This window comes from Eschrichtius robustus, chromosome 5, assembly GCF_028021215.1.
Source record: "Eschrichtius robustus isolate mEscRob2 chromosome 5, mEscRob2.pri, whole genome shotgun sequence".
In the NCBI taxonomy this organism is placed as follows: domain Eukaryota; kingdom Metazoa; phylum Chordata; class Mammalia; order Artiodactyla; family Eschrichtiidae; genus Eschrichtius; species Eschrichtius robustus.
In genome coordinates, this window is record NC_090828.1 from 72877225 (window position 1) to 72898353 (window position 21129).

Sequence of the window (21129 nt, forward strand, 5' to 3'; positions counted from 1 at the left end):
TCCCAAACGAGGATGAATGGAGGGATATACGTACCAGGGAAGGGGGGTGAAAAAGGTCAAAACACATTCATGTAAAGTGCTTTATGTTTTTCAGAAGGGTCTGCGACACTGCTGTCCCACTCAGCCCTACGTAAGTAGGACGAGAACCACTAGCTACGGTTCAGAGGTGAGGGCAGCAGACACACAGGTTGAATGCCTCGCCAGGGTGACAGACAGTCAATGGAATATCTGGGATTCGATTCCTGGTCTGTAGACTCTTAAAAAGCAAGTGGCAAGAGTAGATGTGGCCAATTTGGAACTGCCATGTGACTTCCGTTTTTGATTAAATTTATCATCGACACTCAGAGGAAAGCTGACTGCTCTTCACCTCTCACCTGGACAGAGGTCAGCTGCAACGCAAGAGGACCTGTGAGCTTGTACGAACCACCAATGAGCTAGCACCACAGCCCACCTAGCATGGTGTCTGGCAATCCAACAGTGGGTGACGAAACCAATTTGGAGCCATAAAAGTTTTTCTTTTTTAATTTAATACAGTGAATTTTATAGGATGTAAGAATAAGTGTAGTCTTATAATGCTTTTTCTTCAGTTGGGTGTGTGATGCTGTGTGTGTGTATCAGGTGTTTAGTGTAACATGTATTTCATATTGTGGGTCACAAAGTGGTTTGAAAAATCACTGTCACGGGGTGGCTTTGAAGTCTGCACTACATCCCTCATCTCAGATCACCCATTCATGACCAGAGGACTGCACCGAATCAGTGGTCAGGGCATCAGGGCTGCCCATGCCGGGTGAGGAACGGCCCTCATCTGGGAAGCAGAAGCGAGGAGAAGGGATCTGGGGCAGAGAAGCATTCCTTTCAGTTCCCCTGCACCAACCTCACCCCAGGGGTTTCCTCACTAGATGCTTCTCACTGCTGTCCACCCCTGGTGGTTCTCCAGCTCCACCAACTCACGCCACTGCTGCCCCAGGAGACCCAAGTGGCTCACCAGGAATGAGAGGTGTAACCGCTTCAACGCAGGAGGGCAGCTTATGAACCTGTGCCAGATGTCAAGCAGATAGAAAATTTCAGAAGGATCATGACTGACCATGAATCTAGGAAGGGAAAATTGGCCAAGCCTCTTACAACATCACAAGAAACCTCTGACAGAAAGACACTTGTAACCAAGGGCTCTAGGCAACAGAGTGCAGGTGGGGTGGAGGCCTGGGTCACTGGGTTAAAGGCTCCCAATCTCCTGCTCTCATATGAAATGAAGGAGGACACATGCTTATAAGGATGGATTTGTGGCAAGTGCAATGATACCTCTGGCTGCTTTGAGGAACTCTTTCAATCCATTGTTTGTCCTAAGATACTAATTTTCATTAATACCTTTTATTTGGCGTACTCTACCACAATTTTATCAAAAGCTACACTTTCGCATTAAGCAACTCTTGTCTCTGTTTTAAGATCCCTTTTTAAAGTTCATTTCTCAAAAGGCAAACCAGCAAACCTCTCTCTTTGGAAGGCTCCCGTAGAGCAGGAGCAGATTACCTTAGAAGCGAGGTATTTCACTGCATCCTCTCTTGGTCTCTGGTTCTCAGGAGTATCAGACCCAGACCCAGGGGGGGATTTAGCTGCATTGATACCACTCGTAGAAGAACTTGGTGAAAGCAATGGAGTGAAAGGAAGATCCTGGGAGGAATCTGAAGCTGCAGCGAAGAGACTAGTTTCATTATTTACAACAAGGATAGGGTGGAATATTGAACATATTTCTTGGTCGGACTCAGAGAGTATTTTAACAGGTAATGAGTGAACATGGTAACAAACGCAAAGGCCCAAATGGGGATACAAGGCTCCCTCTCTCAGCCCTGTCTTCCACCATCCAGGTGCCCTCCCGGGAGAACTGCTGTTTCTGGTTGCCTTTATTACATTCCTTTTGGTTAAAAAAAAAAAATCTTTCCTGGCTCACTTGTCCCTGTTTACCATGTTAGAGACACTTTCTTTTTTTACACATAAAGTAAGCTAAGAATAGTCAACTGTTTGGCTACTCCTTCTGATTTTAGGTTAGTTTTTATACTTTTGGTAAATCTGGCATAGAAGACAAAGGCTGTGGAAAACAGGGTGCAAACGAATTCTGCACAGACTCCTTCTGGCTTGCTGTGCCAGAAGTCTAACCCACTCAGTTTTAGGACCCTGAATTCCCCAGAGCATCTGATCAGGCCTCACTGCCCACATCAAGAGGGGGACAGGCCTGACAGTTGGGAGAACACCAGGGAGGGCTGGCCTCACGCCAGGTTAGAGCTGCAGAGGACCATGAGAGATAAATATTGATAGTTCTCCAGCATACAATCGCAAACCTGATACAGCAGCTGGGACAACTTGAGGAAAATGGGGAATTTATGTCTATCCAAACAGCAATTTCCTCCATCTATCTTACAGTAATATAATAAACTAGACAAGCAGTTAAACATGGACATACTTTTCGGTGATGAACTGGGGCTGTTGGAAGCAATCTGCCTCATGCGGCTTCCGTGGCAGCTCAGTGCCACCAACTTAGAAATGATCGCCGTCTTCCCAAAGCCCACGTTTCCAACAACCACTGCTCCTCTGTTTTCTGTCAGTTCTGTGTTCCTCAAGTTTTCTTCTATCTGGTGAAAGAGCCAATCCCTTCCCACAAACACAGAGTCTGTAGTTATGCTCGGTACTTCGAACAACAGGGGTTTCAACAAAATGTCTTGAGGCTTGTAGGGAGCAAATCGTGCTTAGAAAAAAAAAAAAAGATCATTATTTTAGAAGAATGACATAATTTTATACACTAAAAAACTCAGTTTATCATTGCTTGTATGTTACTGTGAGCATAGACTTTGGTTTTACAACACAAGGGATCTGGAACTATTAATATTACCAGTTTGGTTCTAGTAATACTTCCTAATACCTCATTTATCGTACCCTATTGGCCTTACAAAGGGTCCTATTAAAATGACTTTCTAGTCCTTTCATGCTTCTAAGTTATTCTCATGACTCAAGAGAGACACACAGAGGATTAGAGAAAGTGGTGAAGGGACCAAACCATGTCTCATCAGTTTATCTGAAACAGTACTTAAGACATGCTTCTTCCACTCCTATAGGAATAAAATGGAAATGCATTTTCCCTGGAGACAGAGTCCCAGCTCTTATCTGGGTGTGGTGGTGCTGTGCCCCTTATGGTGAGATTATTGGCCACCCAACCGTGCACTACGGGTAGAAGCGGGAGGTGGCCCATACAGCCCAAGGAACAGTAACAAAGCCGATTCTGTGTTGGTGACCAAAAAATCTAGTGAGTGTTAAAGGACTCCTCACTTCAAAACAACGTATTGCAGAATAGTTTTTCAACTCCAGAAGCAAATTAATCACATAGTATAAGGAAGAAGCCCCAAAACTGTTAAGGATGGCCTCCTAGCACACCTTACAGATAAACTTTTCGCACACACACTTCATAGCATACAGCTGGCTTGAATGCTGGTTACCACAGACTTTCCGTGTTTAGTGAATGAGCTCATCATAGCCATGATCACAGCGGATGAAAAGATAAATACCTTTAACTTCCTGTGCCCTGCCTCTGGCCGTATTGTGCCATGGTAACCTAATTGATGTCCGAAGGGGAGCATTTCTCTGTCCGTCTAAATAACTCAGATCTTCCAATTTGGTTGAGCTCGTCGCTGTAATAGTAAACTGAAGTTTAGTCTCTTCAAAGTTGAGTTTAACATCATATCCAAACTACTATAAATTATAAATTACTAAGCGATTCATTTCAGGCTTTCAACAAAATTTACTTCAGGGTGATTTTGGTTTTGTTTGCCCACCCCAGTTAATTTTTCCAGCAATGTCGTTAACTGAAAAGTGGACAAAACTAAGTGCTCCTCATTCTTGAGTCAAAGTCACGTTGATATGGTTGCCAGAAGTCTCCATTACTCCCGGAAAGAGACAGACCTCACCAAAAATTTTTATGAAGAAAACTGACAATCGAGGGTCACTCAGTAAAGCTTCAGTACTGACTGCAAACACACAGCACGGTGACTTGTCTTCTCTGCAGCTCCAGGGAGCCTTCTGCTGTTGCTGGAATTCCAACCTTGTTAACTAAGTGAGCAGATTCTGCACGGACAATTCCACAGTGCTCAGAACCCTAAAAGTCAGCTTTTGGCGGTAAAAGTAGCCGAGTGGACTTTATCAGAAAGCTTCAAATTTTTATGTATACATTATAGACTACATATTATACTATATTACATCTATGTATGCATTTTTTTAATTCTAAAAATAAGTAATCACATTTACCTCTGATCAAATCAATAAGACTCATAGCACATAGCTACCTGTTAAAAAGCATTAAGGATCGTTAACTGAAGCATACATCAGTTCAATTATAAAAATAATCAGTACAAACTAATTTTGTTAATTCTTAGCAAATCTTTCAAGCAAATATACAGTACATGTTTTTGCCTTAAAAAAAAAAAAAAGGAACCTCCTCTTATTTACATACACATCCTAGCTCACAATGAGAAAAATCTAAATAAAATTAAACCTAATTTGGTTTGTGGGTTAAGTAGTCCAATTATAAAGTACTGACAATCCTAGACATATGATTATCTTACAGGATGATAAAATACAGATATCATTTGAGGGTAAATGATGGGGGAGAGGGACTCATATTCCCAGGGCTAAGACTTCTAAGGACTGGTGAAATCATTAGTGCAACAAACTTTGGAGGGACAGAAGTCAAGTTGGGCCGTCTGCCTGCTGAAAACCCTCTGGCTACCCCACGGGCTCTGACACAGCTGCCGACCACCAACCAGGACCACCTGCCCGACCTAGGCCCTTCCTACTTCCCCTCCTAAGGCCTCGGTCCTTTTCTTCCTCACTGGTAGCACCACCTCCTCTCACTCTTTCATTCAACAGGCACCTGCGTGGCTCCATGGCCTGGCTCTGTGATGGTGTGTCCCCTCTTGCTGCAGTCTCCAAAGGGCAATCAACCATGTGCCCTACTCACCTTCCCAGGCCATGGAGAAAGATCAGACACCCTGACTCTAAAAAAGCACACACTGATGCTTCTTCAGTGCATATCCACAGCCTGTTCACACACCCTGTACACATTACGTCAATATGCCACCCAAATCTTTCCTGTTAGAAAGATTCAGCTAACTCCTTATGCAGGACTTCCACATGGGCCTAAATTATGGGAATCCAATGGCAACCTCTAGCTTCTCTCCAGGTCCTTCACAACCAGGGCACGTGAAACTTCTCGGAGGGCCACAAGGACCTCAACCATCACCCTGGCTCCCTCTGATGACAGAGCTTGGAACGTATTTCCAGGCTCCCACCTGGGACCTGGGACTCTGACTCGGGCCTCTGCAAATGCCCCCCTCCTCAGCACACCTCACTGTGAATAAACGCACATGTTGAAGGCTGAGGTAGAACAATCCACAAGCCCGTTCAGTTCAGAGCTGGAAGAGCCACGACTGCCTGACCTGCTGCTGCTTCAGCCCCAGAGAGCACAAAGACGCCTGCAGCCTCCAAAGGTTTCCCATTTGCCTTTCCACCCTGACCCGTCAAAACATGACATCCAGTTCATAATCTTGTAGCAACCGAAAGGTTTAAGAAGAAGAGACTAGGAAGGGCATGCCAAAGAAAGGGTTGCAAAAAAGCCCTAGTTTGACACAGAGGCAGAAGACAGTGGAGTTTCGAATGCCTCTTTTCAGATATCCAGTCACCACAGCTTCAGCTCTGAAGCAAGCAACAGAGCGGCCCCAGCAACTCCAGAGCTCTATTTAAAACATGAATATGCTGCTTTGAAATGGACCACTGCTCAGCAGGGCTGCAAGCCACCAGCTGCCAGCTCCCTCTGCTTTCTAAGGTATCATCACAGCCACTGAGATGGATGGAATAGGAACAGCAGTGACACTGCAGCTGCTTAGCACCGCGCCCAGGAGACGCCCACCCAGCTGATCAGGTGACCAGGCTGACGTGCTGTCCTCTCACACGTGCCTACGGATGCTCGGACACTACAAAAACTAGTTCGCTTCTGGTATTTAACAATCAGTGCTTTCAAAAGCCTGAACACTATACAGGGCCCAGAAAAATCAGAGAGGAAGCAATAATTTCATGCTGCAATAAACCTACTGCTAGTATCTCTACAGTTAAATTAATGATAATTAATTTATACTCACTGCATACATACATTGTGTCTAACATCTGGGTGAGAGGTACATTTTAAGATGCTGCAGGAAGGAGGGTTTTTTGGGGGGAAAAGGGGGTGGGGGTGGAGTAGGTGGAGGGAGAAGCAGAGGGAGACTTCTCTAAGCTGAGCAAAGGGAAACATCTGTTGAAACACCACGGATTAACCTATCAAAGGTAAATACCATTAAGTCCAGGGCAACTACCAGTTAGAGTTTCAAGAAAATTGGCTGGTAATTTTGCTTGTTGGTTTCCTACACTAAACACAGTGTTCTGTGATTCACTTAGAATTTCAAAAGACAAAAACAGGTAGTCCAAAAGGTAGAACCCAGGGACTTCACTGGTGGTCCAATGGGTAAGACTCCACGCTCCCAATGCAGGGGGCCCAGGTTGGATCCCTGGTGGGGGAACTAGATCCTGCATGCCGCAACTAAGAAGTCCACATACCGCAACTAAGAATGGGAGAAAATATTTGCAAATGAAGCAACAGACAAAGGATTAAACTCCAAAATATACAAACAGCTCATGGAGCTCAATATCAAAAAAAAAAAAAACAAAAACAGCCCAATCAAAAACTGGGCGGAAGACCTAAATAGACATCTCTCCAAGGAGGACATACAGATGGCCAAGGGGCACACAAAAGGATGCTCAACATCACTAATTATTAGAGAAATGCAAATCAAAACTACAATGAGGTATCACCTCACACCGGTCAGAATGGCCATCATCAAAAAATCTACAAACAATAAATGCTAAAGAGGGTGTGAAGAAAAGGGAACCCTCTTGCACTGTTGGTGGGAATGTAAATTGATAGAGCCACTGTGGAGAACAGGATGGAGGTTCCTTAAAAAACTAAAAATAGAACTACCATACGACCCAGCAATCCCACTACTGGGCATATACCCTGAGAAAACCATAATTTAAAAAGACACATGCACCCCAAATGTTCACTGCAGCAGTATTTACAATAGCCAGGACATGGAAACAACCTATATGTCTGAAGACAGATGAATACATAAAGAAGATGTGGGACATATATACAATGGAATATTACTCAGCCATAAAAAGGAATGAAATTGGGTCATTTGTAGAGATGTGGATGAATCTAGAGACTGTCATACAGAGTGAAGTAAGCCAAAAAGAGAAAAACAAATATCGTATATTAATGCATATATGTGGAATCTAGAAAAATGCTACAGATGAACCGATCTGTAGGGCAGGAATAGAGACGTAGATATAGAGAACGGACATGTGGACACAGAGGGGGAAGGGGAGGGTTGGAAAAATTGGGAGATTAGGTTTGACATAAATACACTACCATGTGTAAAACAGATAGCTAGTGGGAACCTGCTGTATAGCACAGGGAGCTCAGCTTGGTGCTTTGTGACGACCTAGGTGGATGGGATGGGGGATGGGGGGGGAGGGAAGTCCAAGAGGGAAGGGACATATGTATACATATAGCTGATTCACTTCACTGTATAGCAGAAACTAACACAACATTGTAAAGCAATTATACTCCAATTAAAAAAAAAAGAATCTCTAATTATTAGAGAAATGCAAACCAAAACTACAATGAGGTTATCACCTCACACCAGTTAGAATGGGCATCATGAGAAAATCTACTAACAACAAATGCTGGAGAGGGTGTGGAGAAAAGGGAACCCTCTAGCACTGTTGGTGGGAATGTAAATTGATACAGTCACTATGGAGAACGGTATGGAGGTTCCTTAAAAAACTAAAAATAGAACTACCATATGACCCAGCAATTCCACTACTGGGCATATACCCAGAGAAAACCGTAATTCAAAAAGACACATGCACCCCAATGCTCATTGCAGCACTATTTACAATAGCCAGGTGATGGAAGCAACCTAAATGCCCATCGACAGGCGAATGGATAAAGAAGATGTGGTACATATATACAATGGAATATTACTCAGCCATAAAAAGGAATGAAATTGGGTCATTTGTAGAGATGTGGATGAATCTAGAGACTGTCATACAGAGTGAAGTAAGCCAGAAAAAGAAAAACAAGTATCGTATATTAACGCATATATGTGGAACCTAGAAAAATGGTACAGATGAACTGGTTTGCAGGGCAGAAATTGAGACACAGATGTAGAGAACAAACGTATGAACACCAAGGGGGGAAAGCAGGGCGGGTCAGGGATGGTGGTGGTGGGATGAATTGGGAGACTGGGATTGACATGTATACACTAATATATATAAAATGGATAATTAATAAGAACCTGCTGTATAAAAAAATAAAATAATACTCAAATATTAAAAAAAGAAAAGAGTCCCCATGCCACAACAAAAGACGCGACAACGAAGATCTCACGTGCCACAACTAAGACCCAGCGCAGCCAAAATAAATAAATAAATAAATATTTTTTAAAACAGGTAGAACCCAATTACCCAACTTCTGGATTATCCAAGATATCATTTTAAAGGCTTCTCATTCTGCTTTTTAATGAAGGAATAAGGTGTCCGTGTCATACATTTTGATGTGGCATATACAGTAATAACCTGACTGCAGCTTTCTAAATCAATTCCACTTCAACAAATGCTTTTACAAAGAAAAATCTCTGTAGAGCAAAACAATCACCATAGCTGGCCAACTTACTTTCATAATCTTTGACCAAAAAATTTCACTGTACGAGACAGTTAACACTGAAGCGACAACTCCAGTTCTCTGTAACAGGCTCAGTGACAGTACAGGCAGGCAGCCTTAGGAACTTGTTTCCATATCCTCACCCCCCAGGGGAACCATGTCCCTTGGGGAAGCTGGCATCACCCTTCCTTAACCTGCTAATCCTTACTCTGCCCTCACGTACCAAAAGAGCTTTCCTATCAAACGGCAATTTCTCTGTGTTTACGTGGATCTTGACATGCAAACACTTCCGAGAGATTTCAGTATACGGTCCTTCCCATTTTACTTCAATCCTTCGAACACTGAGCGTTGCCTACTGCCCTGTTTGTAGCAGCCTGCCTTCTAATCCCTAGATAAACAGCACTGCATATAGCCTATAACCTGAGTCTTTTATTCTTTTCAATGATACTTGAAAACTCTTGGCATTCCCTCTTAACTGAGGTTCAGCTTTAGGGGTAAGAGGGTAGGCAATGAAGAATCTACCAGACTCCCAGCTTGTTAGCAGAATCGATACTACTTCCTTCCAAAATATGTTTTTAGTTTATAAAATATGCAACACGGAGAAATGAGCAAACCCATCAGGCTAGGCAGTCACTGCTCAACACCAGAGGTAAAACCCTCCCAATTCCACAGGAGGTCCAGTTCAAGTGCATCCATAGATGCTAATGAATGAGCACAGCAGAAATCAGAAAGGCCTGCTCTATAATCACTGCAGTCTCCTGGAAACACTCAGCTCATACCCACTGTCACTTCACGTGGCAGGAAACCACATAAAAGAACATCAAGCAGAAAACATAACCCGAAAGGGGGTCCTTTTACCACTGTTAAAGTAATTTATTAATGTGTTTCCTAATTTTGAAATAGCTTCATTAAATTGAATATGAGTTTGCTATTTTGTTGAAGTCAATAAAGCTATGAAGTAATGGGATAATACAAATGAACCATTCATCATATCCAAGTAAAAATGGTCTAAAATGCCTTGGGTGCAACATGTTATGCCGTAGATAGTGGGAGGGTGGTGGGAGGACACAAAAGCTTCTGGAAGAATCATCACTCAATACGCATAAAGCTCTCAGTACTTCCCTCTGGCAGGCACGCCAAATCCCTTTGAAACTGAATTAAGAGTTGTGTCTCTGAACTTTTCCATTAGGGCCATTTATTTATCAGCTGCTTCAGAGTTCCATTGTGAAACACACCCAATAACAACCAGAGCAGCCTGGCACATCCCAAAGGAGCAATATAAAATCACAGAGAAATCCTTTGATGTAGGAAGAAAGATCCTGGGTCCAGGCCTTGGCAGAGGAGAAATTTAAAGCGCCTCACTGGCAACAAAGAATGATCAAAACAAGTTCCTCTTCTAAATTCAACAGAAGAGCACTGACTTTAGAAACTTGGGACCTTAAAGCAGGCACGACAGCTCAGATGCCGAGTTCCCTTCCCCACCCACCGAGAACTAGTCTCCCTGCCTCAAAACCACTCACTGACCAGTCAGCCAGCACCAGTCACCACTTCTGCATTCTCTTCTCAGCTCTGGCTGCCACATCTTGCTGAAGGCAGGTCTGTCTCACCTATTTTCATTTCCTTGATGGAGAGCTCTCTTTCCTGCTGCTTATGTTTTAAACTATGAGCTCCCTTAAAACTGAATTATACAAAAATTGGACCTCGTATCTATGTGATGGGCCTCAATTACAAAAAATTAGTTTGAAAGTTGGATTAGAAATTCTTTGAGCTAATATTAACAAACTCATTCTAAACAACAATTCCCACTGACCAAGCTGTAAATCCTGAATTAACTCCGGCTCAAAATAACAAAAAACAAGGACAGTGTTCTTGGTGCTTTCTTCCCTCAAACACAAAGAGCCATATAGTCTAAATATTAGATTTAAAGAATTCCAGAGGGGAAGGGTCACTTAAAGACCATTAAGTGCAGCCTTATGTTTACATATGGGTTTACCCTCATGTTTACAGATGGGTAAAACTAAGGCCTACAAAAGGTAAGGGCCTGACCCATGATCACAAGGTTGGCCTGTGTCTGGATTAGATTCCCAAGTGAAGAGAGTGAGCAGGGGGCACCTCAGACCCAGTGAGATCACCCTTCCAGGGAGAAGGTGGCCTTACCTGCAACTGAGTTGGGCCGTGGCATTATTAGCGAGCTGGAGCTCTGAGAATAAGGGACCGGACCATCTCCAACTGAGGCTTCGGCTTTGGGCAGCACACTCTCCGCTGGCCCAGGGGGCTCCTCTTCTGCCACTGGGGAGCAATTATCTGCCCTGCGGTCATGAAGCACTCCCTTCTGTACCCCTAACCTTAGGCTTCCGTCCTTATTCCATTCCAAACTGGAGCCACTCCGGTCATCATTTTCGGATGAACTTGTAATTGTGGCTGAAATGAGAGACCAAAATACTTTGAAGGAAGCCAGGAATTGCTGGGGCTGTTGAGAGTTCACACACACACACACACGCACACGCACACACCCTTCCCCATGATCAATGGAAAGTTTTCTGGCCCGCACAGATTTTTATCCAAGTATGTTTCATACAGTGTATTTTAGTAAATCAGAAGAATGTTGCTTATCAGGGGAAATAAACTGCTAAATCATTCTACAGGGCAGGAAAAAGAAAACTCTGATAAGAAGATAATGAAAAAGCTGTCTAAAAGTATCTGACAGCTAACAGTAAATCTATGTAATTTGGAAATGATATAGCCTTGTCTTTTAACAAAGATGAATTGCTCACAAAAGAATTCAAATCTCATTAAATTCCCTTGAACCTTTAAGTATTTTTCCCAAATTAATAACATTTGTGTATAAAGAGAGGGGGCAGGGCAGCACAATAGTTAATACAGAAAAGATGCAGGAGAAAAATCTATAAAACAAAAATACGATTATAAAGTCAAACAGAAATCTGATCCTTAGAATTAAGCTTTATAACATCTGTTCAAGACGATCCAGAGAAGCTGACTTGACTTTATTCCTTTAGCAGCTTAGAATGGAAACCTCTACGTAACCAGCGCTGGGAATACGCAAGCATGGGAAGGGACACTTGACGGCAGAATTAAAATTTAACCTCTCCTAAGAAAAGCAGGATGGAAAAACATCTTGGCAAAAGTGGACGAATATGATGAAGGAAAGCAGCAGCATTCACTCCACAAATCTACAAACAGCCACTTCTGATTTAAAGACGCTGAGCCATGTGTGATCCGCTTGCAAGCAACACTGGCTTGAGTCCTTGAGAACAGAGGCCAGGTCCTCTGATCTTTATTTGGATCCCAGCAGCTCAGGCCCTTAACTGCAAGACTTAAATGGGAGTGCACAAGGTCAGAGGACATTCAGGACCCAGCTGCCTGGATTAAGCTGCTTCTTCAACATACCCCGATGATACACACTTTATCAGCAGGCTGGTGAATTAGCTCCAACAGAGTCTGTTACCTAGGATCAAAGGGTCTGAAGGGGTTTTGTTTTGTTTATTTTTACAATGCTCTTTATGGTTTAGAAGTAAGGACAAAACCATTTCCTCCTGTGATGCAACCGCAGGGTATCCTGTCACAATTCTAAAACTATCTTTGCTCCTGCTGCCCCAGCCTGGACTTATCACCCACTGCTTATCTCCCTGTTTAAAAATCCCTTCTACATGCTGAAGCCTCCTTAGAGGATTCACCACGAGCTGATCCCTTCCCTTTTCTGAGCACATACTCAGTGCTCAGTAAATGTTTGCTTATCCAACGAATGAGCAAATGAACAAACTACGTTCAATCTCACTGTTATTGGTTCAGGATTGTTGACATTATGTCTCTAACCAAAGTGTAAGCTGATTTGAGATAGGCCTGTCACATCTTTAGGGTACCTGTCATTACTCCCAGCATTTCCAAGTTTTCTAGCAGACGTTTTAATACTAATCTCTCCATCTATTTGGAATCGATCACAGTCTTCATTGTGTGTTTTTTAAATGGATCATTCATATGAGCATACGTATATTAAGTATGACTCTTTCCACCCTAAAAATGCAGGTGGTGGTAGTAATAGCAGCAGTTGATATTTATTGAAGGTTACTGTATATATCACGGATTGTGCTAAGGGCATCACAGGAATACTCTAATTTATTAATGAGATTATTGCCTCAATGGTAATTAGTTACTAATGATAACCCTATTAATAAGCTGTGACTGTGTTCCATACTTTCATTTAAAAGTCCAGTGCTCAGGGCTTCCCTGGTGGCGCAGTGGTTGAGAGTCTGCCTGCCAATGCAGGGGACACGGGTTCGAGCCCTGGTCTGGGAAGATCCCACATGCCACGGAGCAACTAAGCCCGTGAGCCACAACTACTGAGCCTGTGCGTCTGGAGCTTGTGCTCCGCAACAAGAGAGGCCGTGATAGTGAGAGGCCCGCGCATCGCGATGAAGAGTGGCCCCCGCTTGCCGCAACTAGAGAAAGCCCTTGCACAGAAACGAAGACCCAACACAGCCATAAATTAATTAATTAAAAAAAAAAAAAAGAAGAAGAAGAAGAAGGTTTGTAGACCTGTTTAACTTTCTAAAAAAAAAAAAAGTCCAGTGCTCAGGACTCAGAACGCTTTTCCTGCAGGCATGTTGTAATTAGGTTCCCAGGCTACCCCAACACCTAAGTTACAGAAAGCGGGTGGGGTGACTGGTCTGGTTTTTATGTTGTGGCTGTTCTATCTGGGGGCACATATTCTTAAGGTGAAAAACAAACATTGTCGGAGTGATGTTCTTTCTCATTGGCTCTCCCTAAGTGCCATGCACTTCAGAATCAAACCCCTAAGGATCTGATCCTAACTCAGACCTCAAGCAGTGGGAACAGGAACCGGGACTTCCCTACTCCCTGTTACCAGTGACAGCACCAGAAGCAGGGCTTCCGGGACCCAAGCAGCAGCTAGGCAGGGACATTCTGGTCAGGGCTCATGGGCTGCAGGGACAGGCTGAAAGCCCAGTTCTGTCAGCACAGCCACAGGTGCCCAGGCCCTGATGAGTGGCACCATTCAGGTCGTGGCAGTGAGCGGAAGGGAAGGAGGTGGAGGAAGAAGGCCCCCAGCTGCGGGGAACAGCAGCTGGGAAGAGAAGTCCCAGATGGGGCCACGATTTCAAAAGGAGGATATTAACGAGTTTACAGTATGTTTGTAAGTAGGAGACTCTCCCACTGCCCTAATGAAGTTCAACTAAGGGATGCGTTCCAGAGTCCACACTCACCATGGCCCTCTCAGAGGCAGGCAGGTGAGGAGCTCTGAAGCCAGGGCCCTCCCCCAAAGACGCTCCACTAAGATTGCCCCACCTCACAACATTCCTCCCTGGGATCCAGTACCAGACCCAGGCTGACGGCTGGAAGCCCAGGCAGTGAACTTTCATCTCGGTTCAGGCACAATGCAGCTCTGAAGCAGATCCAGTGGGGCAGATAAAGACCACAGTTCTCCCACACGACCTAGGAAGCACACCAAAGAGGGAAGCTCCACAATCTCCAAGAAAGGGAAAGTATTTCTTATAACAAATGACAAGCTACTGAAAAAATACCTATTCTTCTTCCAAGCTAACAGAAATAAACTCCTAATTAAGTTAACCCAGTCGCCTTCAAGTTTTAACACACACAGGGCAACATCCTAACTATGATGTTTCCTTAAAAAAAAAAAAAAAAAAAAAAAAAAGCTCTAAAAAATCAGTGCCATTTGACATTTTCCAGAGACTGGATAATCTTGAAAAGTTTCCTAACAATTCAACTCAAAAATTCTAACATCTTATTCCTTCAACTACTATAGATGCCAGTGTTCATCAATTAAGACTTGCCATCATCACTCAGGCTGGGTCTCAGCCACTCTGCAAACACACAGGATTCTGTAAAATGAGCAACTTATCAGGCCTTAAGTTGTACCAAGCTACGAGGTTAGGCTGTGCCTTACAAGTCAGTATGAAATTAGGTTTGGTACTGCTCATTGATTCTCATGTGCTACTACTTCTGACTCTCCATGTAACTTGAAAATTCCTTTTAGCCAAGGACAGGGGGCTATCTTCCTCTGTAGAAACAGCACATTCAACCAGACCTACTAGTGCACAAGGCTACACCACCTCCAAAGCACTTTCTAATTATGTTAAGACATATACATGATCACCACAACACGAGAGAAGAGGTGGAAAGGCTGAGAACCATCAATCCCACTTTATAGATATGGAAACACACTGGGGAGAAACTGATCTCTCTCTCTCTCTCACACACACACACACACATACACACAGTTGGTGGTATGTCCAATACCAGTCCTTTTGACTGCACATGCAGTGTGTATTAAAACTCCCTTTGCCTTGTACAATTCTCAACATGTAAAAGGAGTTCTGTAAAGTATCTGTGGCTAAAAAGTATTTTGCAGTTCATGACATCTGCCTTGTTAAAAACAGCAGCCCCTGGGCAGGGGCTAGTGGCGAGAGGCCAGTCGTGGGCTCACAGCAGCCAGGAGAGAGTCTGACTGGGAGAGGGGGACGCAGAGATAGAGACCCACTCAGTCATTAAACGTTTTGCTATATATGGCACTGCAAAAAAATGATTCCTTCTCCTTCCCAACTTTCCCTCATCCCCTCTTTGCCTATTGAAGGTTCTTTCATATGTTGAACATTCACTTGAAATAGAATTAAAAAAACCAAAAAAACAGTAAAGTCCAGGGCCTAGTAAGTAGTTTGGTGGGATCTAAATCAAGTTGTAGGTTTAAAAGAACATCAAGAAATAAATTAAGGGACTTCCCTGGTGGCACAGTGGTTAAGAATCCGCCTGCCAGTGCAGGGGACATGGGTTCAATCCCTGGTCCGGGAAGATCTCACATGCCATGAAGCAACTAAGCCTGTGCGCCACAACTACTGAGCCTGTGCTCTAGAGCTGCAAGCCACAACTACTGAGCCCACGCGCCACAAGTACTGAAGCCCGCACACCTAGAGCCTGTGCTCCACAACAAGAGAAGCCACCACAATGAGAAGCCCGCGCACCACAACGAAGAGTAGCCTCTGCTCACCGCAACTAGAGAAAGCCCGCGTACAGCAACAAAGACAAAACGCAGCCAAAAATAATAAATAGATAGATAGATAGAAATACATTAAATTGACTAAGGCATTAGTCCAGAATTGTTTAGAAACTAAGGGCCATTGATATCAAACATATACACCGAGCCAAATTCTTCTCTCTCTGAGCTCTGGAAAAGACAAGAGGTGAAAAGTGCAAGGGGCTTGGTTCAAACTTTGGCTTTTCCTCTTTTGAGGACCTACAAGGGGGTTATGTCTCTCTGGGCCCACTGCTAGGAATGGGCACATTTTTGTCTCACCTTACTAACATCATCTTGTGTGTTTGATTGTGTTTCTCTCTTTACACAGGCTACTAGGAATCTTAAAACTTTCTGCCCACTTATAAGCAAAATTAATAAAATCTTATGAACCTGACTGCTGACTTCATCTTTTCTCTCACTCTTTCCCAACTCGTACCTTCCCTGAAAAAGAAAAATCTTGTTTCAGTAAATGCCTATGAGCATTTCAAATCCACTAGGGAGGGATGAAATATAAATAAATAAGTATCCCTAGGAAATAAGAACAACAATAGTGGCTAACATGAATATTATAATAGTGTTAATCATGCCCGGGCCCTGTTCTAAACTCTCTCCCCGGGAGAGAAAATCAGATAGAAGGGCATATGTAAAGTGTCTCGTATATCATAAGGACCCAAGAATGCTTTCCTCCCCCATACAACTGAAGAAAACTAAAGTAGCACTAAGAAAACCCAAACAAACATCTTTCAGCTTCTATATCCAGTTTAATGGTTGACGGGAAGAGTCTAAAAGTTAAAACACGGGACCAAAGAATTAGAGACCAAACAAGAAAGAAATAGACTGGTTGCTTATGAAAGTGGAGGAAGGGAAGAAGTGAGTAAAAAAGGAAAATCCAACTAGTGCAGACACTGTCGCTTTGACCCGACTGCATAAAGTTCACCAACAACTCTAGAAAGCGAAGAACGTCCCACCGAGGCTGGGGCCAGATCAAAGTGACAGGTCCAGGAAGCCACGGGCCCACTACCTGGTCCTCGGGACCCGACAGCACTCGGTGCACTCCTCTGCTGTGCACTCCCGCCTCACACAGTGCAGGCTGCCATGCCACACTCTGGACTTCCCCGAGTGACAAAGGGGGAAGACTGCAAGGATGAAACCAGCCTGCAGGAAACCTTCTGACCAGAAATGCCAGACTGTGCTTCTCCCTCCGCCCCACCCACATACTAACAAACCGCAGGGAACGAAGTCTGAGGCTTGCCGCCGCCCCGGGGGTACTGCTCTCACCTCCGGCAGCCCAGCAAGGCGAGGGGCCGGCGAAGGCACTCGCGCGTCGTTGCCTGGCAGGATGTGGGGCGGGGGGGGGGGGGGGGGGGCGGTGGCCTGAGTCACCTCTGGCCCCTCCTCCCGCCACTCTGCATGGACAGCAGCGCGTGGTTCCTCTGGCCAGCCCTGTGGAACCACCGAGGGCCCTGCGCTTTGGCTTGTGACAGACAGATCTCTGTCCCAAATCCCTGGCTCAGCGCTCTCACGGCTGTGCACAAGGCGCTCTCTGCTGTGACAGGCAGCGAGGCCAGGGGCCCGAGCCACAGCCACGCGGTCACAGCAGCGCTCGGCGGGCCTCTCACGTGGAGACGCCCGAAGGGGCAGCTGGGGCAGGGCAGTGGGGGAGGGGAGGACAGGCCTCCTCACTCGGCCACACCATCCAACCTCAGCCCCACCCCGCATGGCCCAGCCTCAGTGGGACAGGGCAGGCAGCGGCCTCCCGAGAACAGCCCGCGGACCTGAACAACAGCAAGTTTTCTAGCAATAGCACGTGACGCGGTGTCCTGGTAAGTCTTCGCATAACCCGAACACCAAAGGCCTAGACGCTGGCACTTCTGACTTAGTCCAATGACTCCACAGAATTCTGGACTCTTCCAGAAAAAAGCATAAGGCACTATTAGTGGTTGGTATTATTATGCACCTACGGCATACACCTTCCTTCAGAGGGCACTGCCATGTTTTAAACCCTTTTCAGCTAGTGAGAACTTGCCCAAGTTTCAAAGGGCAGGAGACCATTCTTTGGTTCCACAGGTAAACAAGTTTTAAAGTAGATACTGTGCCTCTCTGTTGCCCCAGTATTGAAAAAATGTGCTCCTGGTGTGCAGTCGGTGCCAATGAATGCTTCCAACAAAACAGCCCGGAGAATCCAACCACAGTCTGAATACAAGTATAGCAAGCGCTTTGCTAACTCGCATCACCGCCAAGGACTTCTTTCCCATGTTAAGTATGTTACCAAATTATATATGTAAAAGCAAATTTTCCTCCTTCACCCAAGAGATTAAAAAGCTTCTATAATTAAGGATGATTTTTTAAATTGCAGGCAGTGTAGCAAAATGAATAGTAACACAGATTTGAAACACTCTAAATAGTTATTACCAAATCAATTTCAAAGCATTTCAATTTAGTAGCAAGCAAGGCAAGACAGGTGGCAACAAAGCAGTATTACCATAAAATCAAAAGGACAGGAGTTACAACAAGTTAAAAATGAAAATAAAGTACAATTAATTCCTCTTTGTGTGCCTCTCTGCATCTGATCATCTCCCTTGGGACACAAAGTCCAGGAAATAAAAGGTCTAAAGCTACCTCTGGAATCACTTTCATTTTGCAAGCCTAGGAAAGGCAGAGAAGAGAGATGCAGGAAGACAAAAGTCAGCCCAGGGTAACTTTTCTTTATGTCCTAAGCAACTGGGCAGAAGAACAAATATTATCAAACTCCAGCAAGGATCCTAATCAAGTGGCCGGTATTTCACTGCAAGCCACTTTTGCAGGAGCAACATTCCTGTGACGGTAATTCCCCTGCCTAAATGTATACCAACACAGCCAAAAATAAAAACAAATAAATAAATAAATTTTTTAAAAAAATGTATACCTGCCTCCCAGCTTCAAAGTGAGCAGGGGGAGAGCAAATGTAAGCTCCCTCCCCCGCCCCCCAGAGAAAGGGGAAAGTCAGCAGGAAAAGCCTGAGTTCTTGCTTTACCCTTTTAAAATTCTGAGCACTTAATCATCCTGAAAGCTACCTGGCCTGGTGGAATGCAGTGGCTCAGGTGTGGGGCAGCAGGGCAGGTGGAGACACACCTGCTCTGCTCAGAAGACACACCCAATGTGGGAGATGGTGGGGTGAGAGGTGAGATGTGGCCGTCTGACACTCAGAACCCCCTCCCCTCCCTTCATGGGGCTGTCCTAACACCAACTCTCAAAAGGAAACCCATCCAACACGCTATGAAAGCCACTGGGAGATTATAAATGTCAGCAGGTACGAGCAAGTGGCAGAGAAAGGAAATGGAAGGGATGGCTGACTTTTAATGGCCTCTCTCTCTGCCAGAATTGTTCAAATTGCTACCTGGAAATCCTTCTCCTGAGCACCTCTATCATTAATGGATAGGAAGGATTTATTATTGTTTTAAATCTTGATAGGAAAGCTGAGGTTTATTTGTTTCTCCTCATCCAACATCCATCCTCTTTCTTCCTAGATAAATAGCCCATTTCTTTGAAATAAATACACACACACATAAAATATTGAACATGATACGGACATAAACAAAAATTAAGCAGTATCTTTAAATCAAAAAGTGCTTTAAAGCCCGCTATTTTCAGTGATGTTTTCTTTTTTTAAATCAGATTGGTTTTCACACAGATTCCAATGAATACACATACAGGCATACTATGTTTTACTGCACTTCACAGAAATTGGGTTTTTTTCAAATTGAAGGTTTGTGGCAACTCGGCATCGAGCAAGTCTAAGGGCGCCATTTTTCCAACAGCATTTGCTCACTTCATGTTTCTGTGTCACATTTTGGTCATTCTCGAAATATTTCAAACCCTCTACCAGCAAAAAGATTACAACTCGCTGAAGGCACAGATGATGGTCAGCATTTTTTAGCAATGAAGTATTTTTTAATTAAGGTAAGTACATTGCTTTTTTCTTTAGACATAATGCTGTTGCACATTTAACAGACTACAGTACAACTTTTATACACATTAAGAAACAAAAAAATTTGTATGACTTGCTTTATTGCGATATTTGTTCTGTTATGGCGGTCTGGAATCAAGCCTGCAATATCCCTGAGATCTGCCTGTACTTAATTTTTTTCTAAGCCGGGATTAATAGTCTACAATTTCCATTTGTAACAGCTGGAAGCAAGTTATATTCAAGGGAGTGTCACTAAGAAAAAATGTTCTTTCCATCATGGAGGAAATACCTTTAAATGCTACTTCTTTATAAAGTCTTCCTTTTCAAAGCAAATAATTAAAAAGCTGCTTCATGGTGACTGAGTACAGCTGGTGTCACATTTGGAAGGTTTTCACATTGCAGATTTGAAAATCAGACACTAACTTCTAGGTAATGCCAATGATTTTATTATGTAAAGAGTAAGGAATTTTACTTTAAAAAAAAAAAAAAAAGATATTTGTAGGGAATTTAGTTAATCCCATCCAGCTCAGACAGTATTTCTACATGACAGAATTATTAAACTTCTAAAGACATTTATGTTGGAAGAACTTGGAGCTCCTGAAATAGGATGCAGTGGCACTCCCCTCTGCATTACACCGTGAATGTGGAGCAGGGGGTGGAGAGGGGCCTGCTAGGTAGGCCTTGGCTTCCACAGAGAGAGACTGGAAGGGGCCCAATAAATTCCTCTCATGGTCATTAGCCTGCCCTTTCTCCTACTAAGCAATTCCAAAAGGAAATTCTCTTCACCTGCAAATGTATCAAAACCAGTAGAAACAGAACCCAGGCAGGGCACCCTGTGGCAGCCTGAGAAGGCTGTCGGGGCACGTGGGAACACAAGCTTCCCTTCACGGCATCTGTTGGGCAAAAATATTTAGACTGAATAGAATCATCATGAAGGAAGTCACCTTGAATAGTAAGGGGGAGGCCCAGGAATTTTTAAGGATGGGTTAGCATTGTTAGAAATTTCCCCTAAATAAACTGTGCTAATACTGTACATGGAGCTCTGGTCTGAGGCCTGGATGGGAGTCTACAGCTTCCCCAAAACTTGCCATGTCATGGCAGCTGTGTGCTCTTTACGTCAGCCCACCCCCAAACCTTTGCTGCTCCAACCTGAGCTCCATGGGTTGATAAATCTCAAACAACTTAAAATGGAAAATTAAATGGAAAGCCTCTTCCTCCCTTTTCCAGGCCCTGTGTAATCTGGAACATGAATCTTAACCAGCCTGTTTTACAAGCAGCTGCAGGGCCTCCCAAAGCAAGAAGCCAAGATATCTCGCCTTC

General features: G+C 44.0%; 1 protein-coding gene across 4 annotated transcripts in view; it reads right to left on the reverse strand.

Moving 5' to 3' along the window:
• The window catches only part of TANC1 (tetratricopeptide repeat, ankyrin repeat and coiled-coil containing 1), a 239046-nt gene that overhangs the window by 53513 nt on the left and 164404 nt on the right, over nucleotides 1-21129 (reverse strand). For 3 of the 4 annotated variants that reach the window (XM_068545059.1, XM_068545060.1, XM_068545058.1), the window contains 4 exons: nucleotides 10955-11218; nucleotides 3552-3674; nucleotides 2456-2737; nucleotides 1528-1685 (listed from right to left, as the gene is read on the reverse strand). In XM_068545059.1, the coding sequence (XP_068401160.1) occupies nucleotides 1528-1685; nucleotides 2456-2737; nucleotides 3552-3674; nucleotides 10955-11218 (827 nt within the window). The remainder of the gene's footprint in view (nucleotides 1-1527; nucleotides 1686-2455; nucleotides 2738-3551; nucleotides 3675-10954; nucleotides 11219-21129) is intronic. The other variant, XM_068545061.1, reaches the window with a different exon arrangement.